This window comes from Schistocerca gregaria, chromosome 1 (assembly GCF_023897955.1).
Source record: "Schistocerca gregaria isolate iqSchGreg1 chromosome 1, iqSchGreg1.2, whole genome shotgun sequence".
Classification (NCBI taxonomy): domain Eukaryota; kingdom Metazoa; phylum Arthropoda; class Insecta; order Orthoptera; family Acrididae; genus Schistocerca; species Schistocerca gregaria.
In genome coordinates, this window is record NC_064920.1 from 769,472,013 (window position 1) to 769,488,081 (window position 16,069).

General features: G+C 42.9%; 1 protein-coding gene across 1 annotated transcript in view; it reads left to right on the top strand.

Annotated features, from left to right (window-relative positions):
* LOC126268270 (zinc finger protein 652-B-like) overlaps positions 1 to 16,069 on the top strand; it is a 53,860-nt gene that overhangs the window by 26,937 nt on the left and 10,854 nt on the right. Inside the window, exon 9 of the mRNA XM_049973897.1 lies at positions 5,259 to 5,462. Within this exon, the coding sequence (XP_049829854.1) occupies positions 5,259 to 5,462 (204 nt within the window). The remainder of the gene's footprint in view (positions 1 to 5,258; positions 5,463 to 16,069) is intronic.

Sequence of the window (16,069 nt, forward strand, 5' to 3'; positions counted from 1 at the left end):
TGGATGACTAAAGTCTCTTCAAGTGAGGACAGTATGGTTGAGGAACATTCATACTATCAAACTGAGGTTTTGTCTAAAGTTTTCAGAGATTTATGTGGAGGTGAGTTTGGCAGTTGTTACAAAGATCCAGTTACATGTTTGTGCCCACTCTTGACACTGAATCTTTCCCAAACAATCTGGCATGCATTTTCGATATCCATCTTGATGGATGTAGGTTTTATAATCACCACAACACTTGTACCATCTCCTTTGCCTATCCTTTTAATATACACTTTGACTGAGTTCAAAATTCTCACTTCTGTCAATTTGTGAGTTCATCCAACTTCCTGTTGCTTGTATTATATGATCTCCTATGTTTTTAGTAGTGTCTCAGACTTTGATGCTTTCTTGATAATGCTCTGCCCGTTGATCATTAGTATTTTAAAAATCTTGTCTGTGCAGTGCTGTGAATGCTTTGGCAGTTGATCACTGGAATTTCTGTAGTCTTGTCTGTGAGGGCATTTCTTTGGATTTTACATGAATACTTCAAGGCCTCCTACAGCTCTCATCACCTGAAGAGTTGCCTAATCTAAAACATTTCCTTGTGTGCAACCCAGACACGATCATCTATTTTTGTAGCAGCATCTGAAGTGTAGCATTCATATGACCCATTTAGGAGGATCCTACAATGGAGTAAGACTAGGAAGTTGCAGTGTTGCTTGTCACAGAAGCTTTGAAGTCACTGCTTCAAGCCTTCCATTTGGCTCAGAATCAGGGGGCCACACAATTAGTTCTGGGGACAGTACTGCAGAATGTGAACTTCATTGAAGTTCCAAGAGAAAGGTTGATCTTTTCCATCTTGTCTGCCGGTTGCTAGAATGAGCTAATTTGTCCTCAAAGCACAGGTGACTGTTGTTGTTGCTGTTGTTGTTGTGGTCTTCAGTCCTGAGACTGGTTTGATGCAGCTCTCCATGCTATTCTATCCTGTGCAAGCTTCATCATCTCATCATCTCCCCCCGTACCTACTGCAGCCTACATCCTTCTGAATCTGCTTAGTGTATTCATCCCTTGGCCTCCCTCTACAATTTTTACCCTCCGCCCTGCCCTCCAGTACTAAACTGATGATCCCTCGATGCCTCAGAACATGTCCTACCAACCGATCGCTTCATCTAGTCAAGTTGTGCCACAAACTTCTCTTCTCCCCAATTCTATTTAATACTTTCTCATTAGTTATATGATCTACCCATCTAATCTTCAGCATTATTGTGTAGCACCACATTTCGAAAGCTTCTATTCTCTTCTTGTGCAAATTAGTTATCATCCATGTTTCACTTCCATATGTGGCTACACTCCATACAAATACTTTCAGCAACGACTTCCTGACATTTAAATCTATACTCGATGTTAACAAATTTCTCTTCTTCAGGGACGCTTTCTTTGCCATTGCCAGTCTACATTTTATATCCTCTCTACTTTGACCATCATCAGTTATTTTGCTCCCCAAATAGCAAAACTCCTTTACTACATTAAGTGTCTCATTTCCTAACCTAATTTCCTGAGCATCACCTGACTTAATTCGACTACATTCTATTATCCTCATTTTGCTTTTGTTGATGTTCATCTTATACCCTCCTTTCAAGACACTGTCCATTCCATTCAACTGCTCTTCCAAGTCCTTTGCTGTCTCTGACAGAATTACAATGTCATCGGCGAACCTCAAAGTTTTTATTTCTTCTCCATGGATTTTAATACCTACTCCTAACTTTTCTTTTGTTTCCTTTACTGCTTGCTCAATATACAGATTGAATAGCACTGGGGAGAGGCTACAACCCTGTCTCACTCCCTTCCCAAGAGCTGCTTCTCTTTCATGTCCCTTGACTCTTATAATTGCCATCTGCTTTCTGTACAAATTTTAAATAGCCTTTCGCTCCCTGTATTTTACCCCTGCCACCTTCAGAATTTGAAAGAGAGTATTCCAGTCAACATTGTCAAAAGCTTTCTCTAAGTCTACAAATGCTGGAAATGTAGGTGACTAGCATTGTTTTTTCTAACGTGTTCCACAGTCAGCAGTTGGTTGCGCCTTGTCCCCGAATTGGCTGTCAAAACAGTCTATTCAGCGTGTTGAATGAGGCCCCCAGGCATACACACTAAGTGCATTGGGTATTCCTTCTCATGCCTTTCTGGCATTTCCCTAAGGAGGGGCCATTATTCACTGCATGTTTGTGAACTGCTGATGATTAACGGACCCCTGCCCTTTTGTGCTCACCTCCCCTTAACATGAAATACGGCAGGCTTCTCAACAGGTGAAGTATGTTCAGTGGTTTTAGTTTCTTTGGGAAACAGCAAATTGAATTTGTTGATAAAGGGAATGTGAGCAATACTCTAAGTTCTCTCTGTTCTCTTCCTCCCCTCAGAAGGGCCCCTAAACCTACCACCAACATGCCACTCACAGTCAAGTGGACATGTACTCCCTGTGGAGCAGACAACATCCACAGGATAGTGTAGCATAGGATGTGCCTTTGCTATTTCTGGTACATGTTTCTTGGTAGCCCTCGCAACAACCCCTTTGCAGTAGCTTCCAGTCACTTGAAAACAGTCAGCCCAATTTCCAGTTGCTTGCAAACAGCAACTGAAGCATCCCATTCCTAAGGACGATGTAGTTGGGCTGTATTGTGGGTGGCTCATTATGGAACAGTAAGAGAATAACTTTAATTTATGCTTGTTGGTTCTCTCTAATTTTTGGATGTGTTATGTTACAAAAAATACATATTTAATTTAAGAATTGAAACAATGTACACCCAATAAAGTTATTTCTGTTTTGACAAAGGAAAAGATATCCCAAATGAAATTTATTGGTTCCCTGAAACTATGTGGAACTTTGTGATTTTTTGTTTTATTTTATTTTAAAAAATATTATTGTGACTAAAAACTTGAAAATGTGGAATTTATTATGAATACAGATAATATACACTGATGTTGGAAGGGGAAATTAAATGTTTCATTGTAAGACAATTATAGTAAATGTAAAATGCAGTACCAAGAAACAGCACTTGCCTTTAAAATAGCTTTGTACACATTGCAACCAAATACCGTATTTACTCGAATCTAAGCCACACTCGAATCTAAGCCGCACCTGAAAAATGAGACTCGAAATAAAGGGGAAAAAAAATTCCCGAATCTAAGCCGCACCTAAAATTCTAGACTCTAAATTCAAGGGGAGAGAAAAGTTTTAGGCCGCACCTCCAAATCGAAACAAAGTTGGCCCATTGTAATATGAGACACAATTTAGGTCGAATGAATGACGATACAGCTACAGTAGTTTGGTTCGAGTCGTAAGCTTAGCAGTTAAGCTTTACCAGGTAGCCATCGCTATGCGTCAGGCGCTCCGTCCGTATTTATACGGGTACCCTTCCTTTTTCACGTGCTTCGTCTGGTTTGAATCGATTGCTTATTTTGCTTTGGTCTGATAACTGTTGTTTTCTTTGTTATAGGTGTTCACGTCACTCTAAGCTGAAAATGCATTACTGTACTATGTCATGCATTGTTTGTCACATTCTGATAGGGCGTGTTTACAGCCTGTCGCCGCTCGCGGCAAGGCTTGCTTTTGTGCGCTCTACCACCGCTTACAAAAAAAAAAAAGACAGAGAGAGAGAGAGAGAGAGAGAGAGAGAGAGAGAGAGAGAGAGAGAGAGAGAGAGAGAGAGGGAGGGAGGGAGAGAGAGAGAGAGAGAGAGAGAGAGAGGGAGAGAGAGAGAGAGGGAGGAATCGTCTCATTAGCGAAACAATGACAAGAGATTGCTATTTGTTGTTACTTACACTGCTGGTTTCTTTGATAATGATCAACAAGAACCAAATAATAGACTGCGTATGATAGAACATGTTCTGAACGAGAGTTAGGTGAAAAAATTTTCTCTGTTTGAAAATCTTTGCGGCCGCTTCTTTAGTACATCAAATTCTGCACAGAAATTAGTCATCTTAGATTTAAAAATCTAGTCAGTTGCCTTACTTCATTTCTGACTGTATCACTATTAGGCATAAGAATAATACGAATAAAAACATGACACGATACATATATTCTTCCGCGTTTGCTGTTGTCTCACTCTAGTTTCGTAGTTTATTAGGCAGACAGAATTGAAATTAGATAGCAGCAAACACGAAAGAATACATGGCAAAATGTTTATATTCGTATTATTCTTATGGTGAAGAGAATACTGCATGTGATTCACATTTCATCAGGTTCCTATTAGCAACCATCTCTTTTCACAGGTAGAAAAAAATTCAGAACATAGAGTTGGCCATATTGACAAACATCCCAAACAGTTCTGCTAGTTGTATTTTCGTAGTACATTGAAATTCTGCTACATTCGAAGATGAACAATACGGAATTTGTATTTACTTCGTTGGATAATGTATGAAAATGCAGTGGTCGAAACTCGGGGCGGAAAAAAAAAGCTCGTCTTCCACCTATTTTTTAAGTTTATTTACTGACGCAGAGGTTTTGTTGCCAGTATTTATCTTTGTGCCTACAAAGCATGCCTGTGTAGCGCTACATATATTCGATGGTAGAAGTTAGTTTTGGCGGCACCTACCAACATTTTTCAGAACTTCCGCTTGCTTTGCAGTCGATTCTAAGCCGCAGGCAGTTTTTTTGATTACAAAAACCGGAAAAAAAGTGTGGCTTAGATTCGAGTAAATACAGTACTTTTAAACACTTCCTTAGAACAAAACTAGTCAATGAGTGAGAAAAGGGGGAATGTTGCACTAATTACATAAATAGCTACAGTAAAGTTAAGGAAATATGATCTTCCAAACAAAATGCTGCTGAGGAAGTTTGTAGAATGTGATTCTTTCTCCTTGTAATTTTGCAATTTTATACAGTGGTACTTTTCTGACTTGGAGTACCAACTTGTTTTCTGTGGACGTGTACTATTTTCCATGCTATTTAATTTCCATCATATATATATAAATATGAATAACCTGAACTTTAAAAAGCATAGCTTAGTCAAAAGCTGTATATTTCTTTCTGCAATGCTGGTAAACAATATAGCAGTGGAAAACTGTGTAAAATAAAGGATAATGAATAATTATGTCAAATATTGAATACATATTGTGTGTGAACTCGGGATGCTATTAATTTGAAAATAATGCATCTTACCATAGTACGTTGGCTTCCCTTCAAATAGTGCTCAGAATTCTGCTTTCGAAAATGTGTTCCTTAATTGCTGACATGTTTCATATGACTAACTTGTTTCTTTTCTTTACCTCTTAAATATACATAGCAACACTACAATATCCACACAGGCGAGAGGCCATATGCGTGCAAATTCTGTGAAAGAACATTTACAAATTACCCCAATTGGCTGAAGCATACACGTAGACGTCATAAGGCTGATCCTCGAGGAGGTGTAATGCAGCAGCAGTCACAGCAGCAGCAGCAGTCACAGCCACAGCCACAGCAGGCACAACATATCATGCAGCCACAGGTACCAAAAAATTAATGTAGAAACATAAGTTACTGAAATATTGCATAGGTTATCAACCCAGCTAATTATCTGAGCTAATTTGGCAAATTCACAATCCAGAATGAGTTGCAAATAATTGACTAGTTACCTTCTAAAAATAAAATAAAAAGATCAGGACCAGAAACATTTTAGTTCATTAGGCATTTTTTATTAACAAGTGTGTTTTCAAATATGTGCCTTGTAGTGCAAGCCACGTGTTGAGCAAGTCATTTGCCATTGAGCCCTTTTCTAATGGAAGTCGTGTATTGTCCGTATGATTCTGTGCCAAATATACATTGAAAGCAGAAGAAAATTGTTAACAGGTTCTGTTCCATGTGAGTTCTGTAGCTATGCCCACCATTGTTTTGCAATAAGCTATTTTTATCCAGTTTCACTCTAAATTCCTGATTCCTGTTATCATCAGAACTCACTCATATTTACTCACCCAAAAAATTACAATTCAGTTTGAATCTCTTCCTTTGGTCTGATTCAGTGGAGATCACACAAAGTTACATAATACTAAAAACTAGCTGAGTTGTAAAGTTCTCCAATCATTCTTCCTGCAGTTGATGATAGTGGGAGTCTGGTATATATAATGCAAATCAGTGAATCCTAAACTTAGCCATTACATTTTAAAAACTGCCGCAAGGGCCTTCAAATGGCTATTGAATAAGAGCAGTATTACTCTTTTGGTTGTATGGTTCCATTAACAGAATGTAAATTTTGATAATGCTTTATCAAATTCCCAATAGCTCATAACATTTCACCATACAAATGTTAAAGATTTTCTAATACCGTGCTTATTCCAAGCATTAATAGATATCTAATCTACGTGTCATTTTACATCATCATATTTCATAATTATTTATTGGGTATATATCATTAAATTTCACTATTCATGTTTAAAAACACTGTGCTCTCAGTAGAGGTTATAAAGACTCAAATAGTGATTTCAAACTCAGGAAACCAAACTGAATTTATTTGAATTCAAACTGCTACATGAGTCATTATAGCATCTGATGTCTCCAGCATTAGGAGGCAAAAAAACAGGCACAGAAACATCCCTCAAGCCATGATCTAACACCCATGTAACAAAATGCAAATACAGGCCACGAAAGTCAGCATTATATGATCAGTATAACATTTTGGTAGACTGAACTCTGCTTGTGTCTTCATGTCTTGCCATCATAGGAAGGTTTACTGTTACTTTCATAGAGTAATATATTCACTTATTTTGACAATTTCCTGACAAATGATCAGGGTAGTGAGTATTATATTCAGATGTTTTATGTTTTTTATATTATACTTCCGGACTTATTCCACACCCACGAGAGTCACATCATTTTTGGGCCTATGGAACAAAAACTAGATCTAATGTAATCATAGTATCACAGTAAAACAAATCATAGAAAGTTCTTCCTTTCTGTTCATTCCGCTTATTCATAATATGGTTGGAGCATAATACTATCACTAATTATTTCCCCTTCCCTTAACTATTTCGTCTCTTTTTGAAACATGTACTTAAAAAGGTGGCTGTGGTGGTCTATCGGATAGAGCACTAGGCTCCGGCCCAAGGTCTGTCCTCCAGCATGGCCCAGGTTCACTCAGCTTGCTATCAAATGAGTGTTGACCATCTCTCCCAGGGAAAAAAGGCAGTCAGGGTAATGGAACCACCACCTTTCCCCTTGTAGTGCCATTGTGAAGAACCCTCGTGTGGGGCCGGGGGTAGAATAGGCCCTAGGTTTTCCTGCCTGTTGTAAGAGACAACTAAAAGGAGTCCACACCTTTCAGCCTTTATGTGATGGTCCCCTGTAGGGTTTGACCTTTGTTTTCCCAAAGAGCGAGCCAATTGGGAGAGGATGCCTTACATGGTGCATTGTGCCCATTACACATTGAGATCTGTGGCATTGCAGTCCCTCTCATCCTCCATCTCTTGAGTGAGGACACCTTCCTGAGGGCATTTTCCTCCACCCACTACGCAGTGTCATTTTCTGCGCCAACAAGAAGCATGGAATTCTTTGCACCTCATATCCAGAACAGTAGCCAGTCCATTGTGGTTGGGCCGCTATGTAGCCTCTTGGTTGTAGCCCCCTGACTACACAGAAATCACTCTGCTGATGCATGCACCGTTAACTCCCGATGTATGCCAAGGAGTAGATGGCCGTCACCCTAGGGCATCAGGACTCCCGCAATGGCCATCCTGCCTGGTGACCTTTGCTGCGGCTGGGTGGCAGCCGTGGGGAGGGCCCATGGTCAGAATGGGTGGCATGAGGACAGATGATGCACGATGAAGCGTACCACATCATCACTTGCTGGTGATCAAACGTCAGCAGTCTCTAAGCGTTTCAAGTCTCAGTACAATGCAAGGAAGTATGATCCTAAATCACTCCTCTCCATGGCACACCATGGTAGGAATGCCAGGCTAAGGATGGTAGCAAACCTTATTTTCCCCAGTACCTCATATGTACGAGAGCTGATGGGGCTCCTTTGTCTCGATGAAGCCTCAGTTTTTTGTGGAGCATTTAGAGGACAAGTTTGGGAGGTGGAGGGCTTGTCCATAATGCTGTCAGGGTCAGTCTTGATAAAAAATGGCATCCTCTGCCCAGTCATGGCCATAACTCACTTGTGACAAGCTGGGGGATGTTTACGTTACCATCGTGCCTCATTAGAGCTTAAATGTGGTCCAGGATATTTTGTTCCACAGGTACCTCCTTTTGCAGTCTGACGACAAGCTGCGCACCAACTTATAGTGACAAGGAGTTCATTTCATGCAGCACGTCCATCGGGGTCCAAGGGATAATCAGGTTGCCACTGGTGCCTTCACATTGGCCTATGAGGGTGACACATTACCTGAGAAAGGTGGTGGTCTACCGCTGTGATTGCAAGCCATATATCTCTCCCCCCATGCAGTATTTTTAAGTGCTGGAAGTTCAGCCATACGTCTTCACACTGTACTTCCAGCATGACATGTTGAGATTGTGGACGTCCATCCCATCCAAATACTCCATGTTCTCCACGTCCTTTCTGTGTCAACTGCAGAGAGTATCATTCACCTTGCTCAGCAGACTGCAGAATTTTACAGCAAGAAAGGAAAATCATGGAATACAGGACCCTGCACTGACTAACCTACACTGAGGCCAAGAGGAAATTTGAGCACCTACATTATGTGACTATTACCTCCTCTTATGCCACTGCTTCGAGAACAGTTGTAGCCCCATCAGTTCCTTGAGTTCCAGTCAGCTCTTGGAGCTGGAAGACTGGAAGACTACACCTGCCCCCTTGATGGTGGGGGGGGGGGGGGGGCGGCATTTCCTGCCCTGTTGTTCCTGCACCACCTTCGTTGGGAGCAGTCCCCCCCCCCCCCCCCCCAACCATCAGGGACACCAGTCCCCACTTCTCAGCTGGAGAAGCATAAGTCTTCTTTGGCTCCTCTCACTAGGAAGGGGAAAGATGACACCCGCCAGTGGCTGAAGTTATCAAAAGCAGCTGGTCATAGGGATTCACTGTCATCCTTAGTCCTGGAAACTGAATCAGTGAAGCCCTTCCTAGGTTTCTGCTAGTGGGAAAGATGACACCCGCCAGTGGCTGAAGTGCCCAAAAGGAGCTGGTCATAGGGCTTCACTGTCATCCTTAGTCCTGGAAACTGAATCAGTGAAGCCCTCCCAGCCAGAGAAACCCAAGGATCAGCGAGAGAAATCCAGAAAGAAGATTCCCAAGACCAAGGGAATTGTCGTGGCACCCACACCACGCTACCTACAAGCTCTGCGTCTGAGGATTAGGTGAAGATTCTGGCATCTGTTCAGGACCCAGATCTCGCCAAATCCTCAGGCACAATGTGGATATAGCCTGTTCAGAAAATAAGTCAGTGGCAGCAGGTAACCCTGAGGCGCAGACTACCTCATTGAGTGTTTCATGCCTTCCCAGTCTCACGATCACGTCATCCTCCAGTTGAATTGCGGCAGTTTTTCCACCACCTGGCTGAGCTACAGCAACTGTTAAGCTTTACACCTGCTTTCTGCATTGCCCTCCAGGAAACGCAGTTCCCGGCAATGCGGACCCCTGCCCTTCGCGGCTACGGGGGATATTACAAGAATCGTAGCAAATATAATAGAATGTCAGGTGGAGTTTGCGTTTATGTCCTGAACTTGGTAAGTAGTGAACCTGTGCCCCTTCAAACTCCTCTTGAAGCTGTGGCTGTCAGGCTATGGACGACTCAGGAAATAACTGTCTGCAACATATCTCTCTCTCTAGAGGGTGCGGTACCCCTGAACATATTGGTTGCACTGATTGATCAACTCCTTAAACCTTTCCTACATTTGGGAGATTTTAATGCCCATAACCCCTTGTGGGGTAGCAACATTCTTACTGGCCATGGCAGAGATGTAGAAAATTTACTGTCCCAACTCGATCTCTGCCTCTTAAATACTGGGGCTGCTACAAATTTCAGTGTGGCTCATAGTAGTTACTCGGCCACTGATTTATCAATTTGCCAACCAGGTCTCCTCCCATCTACCCACTGGAGAGCACATGACGACCTGTGTAGTAGTGACCACTTCCCTATCTTCCTGTCACTCTCCCCGCATCATGCTCTTGAACCGCCTACCCATATGGGCTTTAAACAAGGCAGACTGGGTAGTCTTCACGTCTGCTGTCACCATTGAATCTCCCCCACGTCGTGCCATCGATGTTGTGATAGAGCAGGTCACTACAACAATAGTTTCTTTGGTGGAAAAAGTGATCCCTCATTCTCTAGGGTGCCCCTAGCAAAAGACAGCCCCTTGGTGGTCACCGGAAGTCACTGAGGCAATTAAAGAGCGTAGGCGAGCTCTACAATGACATAATTTGCACCCTTCCCTAGAGCAGCTAATAGCCTTTAAGCAGCTCTGTACCTGCATTTGCCTACTTATAAAATGACGGAAACAGGAGTGTTGCGAGAGGTACGTGTCGACCATTGGGTGCCATACATCACCTCCCAGGTTTGGATGAAGATCAGACTTCTTTTTGGGTACCAGACCCCAACATGTGTCCCTGGCATTAACATCAATGGTGTGCTCTCTACCGACGCAAACATGATTGCCAAGCACTTTGCTGAGCATTATGCATAAGCCTCTGCGCTGGAGAACTACTCCTCAGCCTTTCACACCCTCAAACGGCGGATGGAAAGCAATGTCCTCTTGTTCACTATACACCACAGTGAACCCTGTAACACCTCATTTACAGAATGGGAGCTCCTCAGCACCCTTGCACATTGCCCCGACACAGCCCCTGGGCCGGACCGGATCCACAGTCAGACGATTAAACATCTCTCATCTGACTACAAGCGATATCTCCTTGTCATCTTCAATTGGATCTGGTGTGATGGTGTCTTTCCATCGCAATGGCGGGAGAGCACCATCATTCCAGCGGGAGAGCACCATCATTCCAGTGCTAAAACCCGGTAAAAATCCACTTGATGTGGATAACTATCGGCCCATCAGCCTCACCAACATTCTCGGGAAGCTGCTGGAATGTATGGTGTGTCGGCGGTTGGGTTGGGTCCTAGAGTCATGTGACCTACGAGCTCCATGTCAATGATAATTTTGTGTCCCTTGAGTCTGCCATCCAAACAGCCTTTTCCAGACGCCAACATTTGGTTGCCGTCTTTTTTTACTTACATGAGCATATGACACGACCTGTCATATCCTTGCTACATTGTATGGGTGGGGTCTCCGAGGCCCACTCCCGATTTTTATCCAAAATTGCCTGTCGCTCCATATTTTCCATGTCCAAGTTGGTGCCTCCCATAGTTCCCCCCACATTCAGGAGACTGGCGTTCTGCAGGGTTCCGTATTGACTGTGTCACTATTTTTAGTGGCCATCAATGGCCTAGCAGCTACTGTAGGGCCATCGGTCTCCCCTTCTCTGTACGCGGATGCCTTCTGCATTTCATATTGCTCCTCCAGTACTGGTGTTGCTGAGTGGCACCTACAGGGAGCCACTCACAAGGTGCAGTCATGGGCTCTGGCCCACGGCTTCCAGTTTTCAGCCGTGAAGTCGTGTGTCATGCACTTCTGTTGGCAACGCACTGTTCATCCAGAACCTGAACATTATCTTAATGACAATCCACTCACTATAGTGGAGAAGTATCGATTCTTAAGACTGGTTTCTGATGCCCAGTTGACTTGGCTACCTCACCTTCATCAGCTTAAGCGGGAGTTCTCTCCACTGCCTGAGCAATACCATTTGGCATGCAGATCGCTCTACGCTGCTGCAACTCCACAGAGCCCTTGTTCAGTCCCGCCCTGACTGTGGGAGTCTGGGTTACAGTTACCACCTCTACTTGAGGTCCATTCATGTACACCTCCACGGTGTACACCTCGGCCAAAGTTTCGTCTGGACCTTTTGCATGGCCCTAAGGACTCTGTTAACCTACCGCTCTCCGCTGTCATTTCCTCTCGATTCTTGACACGTTCTGGGGCTCTGAAATTGTTTACACTGATGACTCGATGGCTGATGGTAACGTTGGCTTCGCCTATAGCTTGTGGCTATATCCCATGTACTTCAATACATCCGTTCCTGTTCTAGTGAGTCGTTTCTTCTCTGTTTTGAGTCCCTGAGCAACTTACAAGCTATTGACCAGTGCTGCCCTTGCCATCCTTTGGTAGTGAACATCCAGTGTCCATCTCTGCCCTGGAATCGTCCAGTCTTCTGTGGTGTTTGTGTGGACCCCAGGACACGTCGGAGTTCCAGGCAATGAACTTACTAATAGGCTGACCAAACAGGTTACGCGGAAACCACTCCTGGAGATGGGCATCTCTGAAACTGATCTGCATTCTGTCTTATGCCGCAAGGTTTTTCAGCTTTGGGAGATTGAGTGGCATAACAGTATGCACAACAAACTGTGTGTCATTAAGGAGACTGTGAACGTGTGGAAGTCTTCCCTGTGGGCTTCTCACAGGGAATCAGTTGTCCTTTGTTGACTCTGCATTGGCCATACGTGTCTCACATATGGTTACCTCCTCCGTAGCGAGGACCCACCTTAGTGTCGCTGACAGTGGTCTGCCTCTTGCTAGACTGCCCACTTCTAGCCGCTCTGCAGCAGACTTTTAACTTTCCCAGCACCCTACCTTCGGTGTTGGGCACCAATGCCTCAATAGCAGCTTTACTTTTACATTTTATTCATGAGGGTGGGTTTTGTCATTTGATCTGAGTTTTAGTTCATGTCTTTTGTCCCTCTTCGTCCCCCACCCTAAGACTTTTAGGGTGGAAGTTTTAACGTCTTGCAGAGTGGCTGGCTTCTCCTTCTTTATTGCTGTGGTCAGCCAGCCATGGTAATCTGCTTTCTTGTTTTTAATCTCCTCTCCCTTTTTCTTGCATGTCTCTGTAGTTTTCTTGTCCTGTTTTGTTCATTGTAGTGTTTGTTGTCCTCCTGTCTTTCTTCCTTTCTCCTGCTATTGTGCCATACATCTTCTTTGTTTTCTTCTTTCTGTTGGGTAATTGTTCTGCTGGGAACAAGGGACTGATGACCTCACTGTTAGGTCCTCCCCCCCCCCCCCCCCCCTTTTAAACCAAGCAATCAGCGAACCAACCAACCATTGCAAGGAAATGCTGCACTCTACCTGCAGTCAGGCCTTAGCCCTGTCTCTGGCTTGTGTCAGAGGCTTTACCTTTTACTAAAGAAAAAAAGTAGATCTGGTTAATATGTTTGAAAAACACATGATGCATAAGAACAAAATGGTTTCAAAAGACATATGTTACTTGAAATGTTAGGAATTATCACATTTGAGACAGTTTTTTGGTTTCATTGTTTAGGATTATAACCTATAATGTGGATGCCTTATTGGTAAACAAAGATGCACACTGTGATTCCGAAGGTTTTCCTGGCATCTTTGTTTATGCTCTTCATGGGTATGCTGCTGGATATGATTGTCTTCACTACATGATATTTTGGCAATCCATCTGCCCGTCATCTTCAGGTGTGAACACCGAGTACACAATCATGCCGGAACTGAACATTCACATGCACATAATTTTTTTGCCTAACTCCAGCATGTCGTATCTGATAATCAAAATAGGATTATTTTAAATTAATTTTGGAATGAGAATCCCAAGTCCTCATTTGCAGGTTCTAACCAAACATTTTGAGTATATAAACAACCATAACAAGTAAAAATGTCACGTAACACCCAAAGATGAAGCTGCAAAGTTCAGAAAGCATTGTATATAGGAAATTAAATGAAATGCACTTCGAACAGAGGCAGTGTTTTACTCCATACTTCATTTATGGGATGTTCAAGCAAAGGAAAAATTTGGAGTAGGTTTATTTTGCTGCCTGTTTCTTTTATTTGCAATGCCCATGACATTTTTGTTACTTTATGGTCTTGTACAGATCTCCACTTTACTGCATAACTACAGTCAACTCCAGAATACCCACCAAACGCAGATAAGCAGTGTTCAAAATAAACCAAGCTAGTGTAAATACATAGATTGTATCATCATCATCATCATCACAATCATCATCACTGTCAGAACTACCTCATTGATTTCTTTCCTGGTGTAGCTTTTCCCTCTCCATTGTATTCCATTTTACTCCTCTCCTCTTGAAATTGAGATTGTATCATTAACTTCAATTACCCTACATAGCTCAAATTAATCACTGTAAAACTTTTATCATTATGCCAGAATTCATAAGTAAGCACTTTGAGATCTGTAAAAATAGTAAACTTTCTTACCTCTAGTTGCGGACGAAAGTACTTCATAGCATCATAGATAGCAAGAAGTTCTCTTATGATTTGTGCTCCTCTTTTGCTATGAAGGAGACAGCTTGTAAGAGTAAAAAGAGAGTGGCTGCCATGTGCCATCATGGAACTGTTGTAACACTGTACTGGTAACTATTTGGATTCCATCAATAACTAAATGGTGAGGGGGTACATCAACAACTAGTGCAAGGACTGCATCCAGTTCAGGATGAGTGTGAAGTGCTGCATCGGTTTTGCTGCCTCAAAGGTAGAACTCATGGCATCTGCCACTGGATTGGTAAGTTACTCTAGATTTTCAGACTAGCAAGTGCTGATGTCTACGATATGTGTAGTTCTGTCAAGTGTGACAGATATAAGTGATTGAAGTTGAATGTGCCAAGGAAGCAGCACAGTTTTCTAGCAGTATTCTATTGAGAAATTTGCAAGGTTCCCTAGGAAGTTGACATGTGACTGACCAAATACATGCTTTGCAGTATTCAGCTGTGCACCATAAAATTCTAAATGCTTGAGAACTTCTGTTAAGTGCCGTCTGTGGTGCTCGGCTGAGTGTGTCATCCAAATATGCGACACAGAAAGGAAGACTGGACTGATGAATCATTGCCATGATTGTGTAGGTCAAATGTCATGAAAAGGCTCCCAAATAACCCAGATGATATGATGGCTGTCTTCAGTGTATCTTTTCACACCACTGGTATCTGAGTAAACGCCTTAGCACAATCAAGGACACCACATAATGTGTAATTAAAATCCCGTAATAAAGACACTGGGTAATTTTTTGGTACTGTTCAAGCATCGAGTGCACAATAGCCCCACAAGGACACCATGCACCACACTTCTTTGATACAAGAGACTAGGGAGATGACTATGGACTACAGGATGGATGAATAATTCCTTCCCTAAGCATGGTGTTAAATTCTGCCTTCACAGTGGCTAAGCGGTCGGGTGCTAGATATCTAGGCTTAAATGGGACAGGCAGTCCATTAGTGGTTTTAATACAATGAACTGTGTTGTGATGTACCTTTTCAGTGCTCCAGATGGTTGCATCAGGGCTGGAAATCGCAGCAATAGGTCCGCAGGCTTGCCACTGGCCACTTACATGACAATGGCCATGTGCATTGCTGCACTGCATTGGAATCTTGATGCTGTCAGGCCAATGATGCTGTCAGGCCTGTGATGCTGTCAGGCCTGTGATGCTGTCAGGCCTGTGATGCTGTCAGCAATTTGCACTTTCACTATCTCAGGCAGCAGGTAATAGTACACTGAGAAATTGGCTCCACGATGGACTCTGTCGCATCTGCAATTGTGAAATACCATGCAAAGATATTATGCAACCCCAGATCTAATTCCATTTGCTGCATTCCATCTGCATGGAAGAGTTGTTTGCTGCGTTAAGGTAGAATAAGGTTGATGCTTGTTTGCTGTGTAATAGGGTTTAGGGAAATATGCTTAAGTCTGGTACAGTATCCCCAAAATATTTCCGATGTGACTTCTGACCCCATTACAAATGGGCACTATGATTGTGCTCGTTTATCAGATGATGTGCTTAAACCTGATGGCCACTGGTAGAGCATGGTACATTTGTATACCTAATTGATATCCTTCAGAAGATGAAAAGGTTGTGGAAGAGTGACTTCTTGATCTCTTGTGGTAGCAGTTTTTGTCACTGCTACAGTTGTGCCAGGGTAATGGTTCACTGATCTGTTTAGTGAGCATACCAGCCTTGGCTGCAAGATAGTCACAGTCTACACGTTACAATCTTTAGTGATATGGTGCTACACTGCACTTATCAAGGTGGGTCTCAGCACACCCATTATCTTTTCAGCTAAGTCAGCCACTGCATCCTGAGGCACC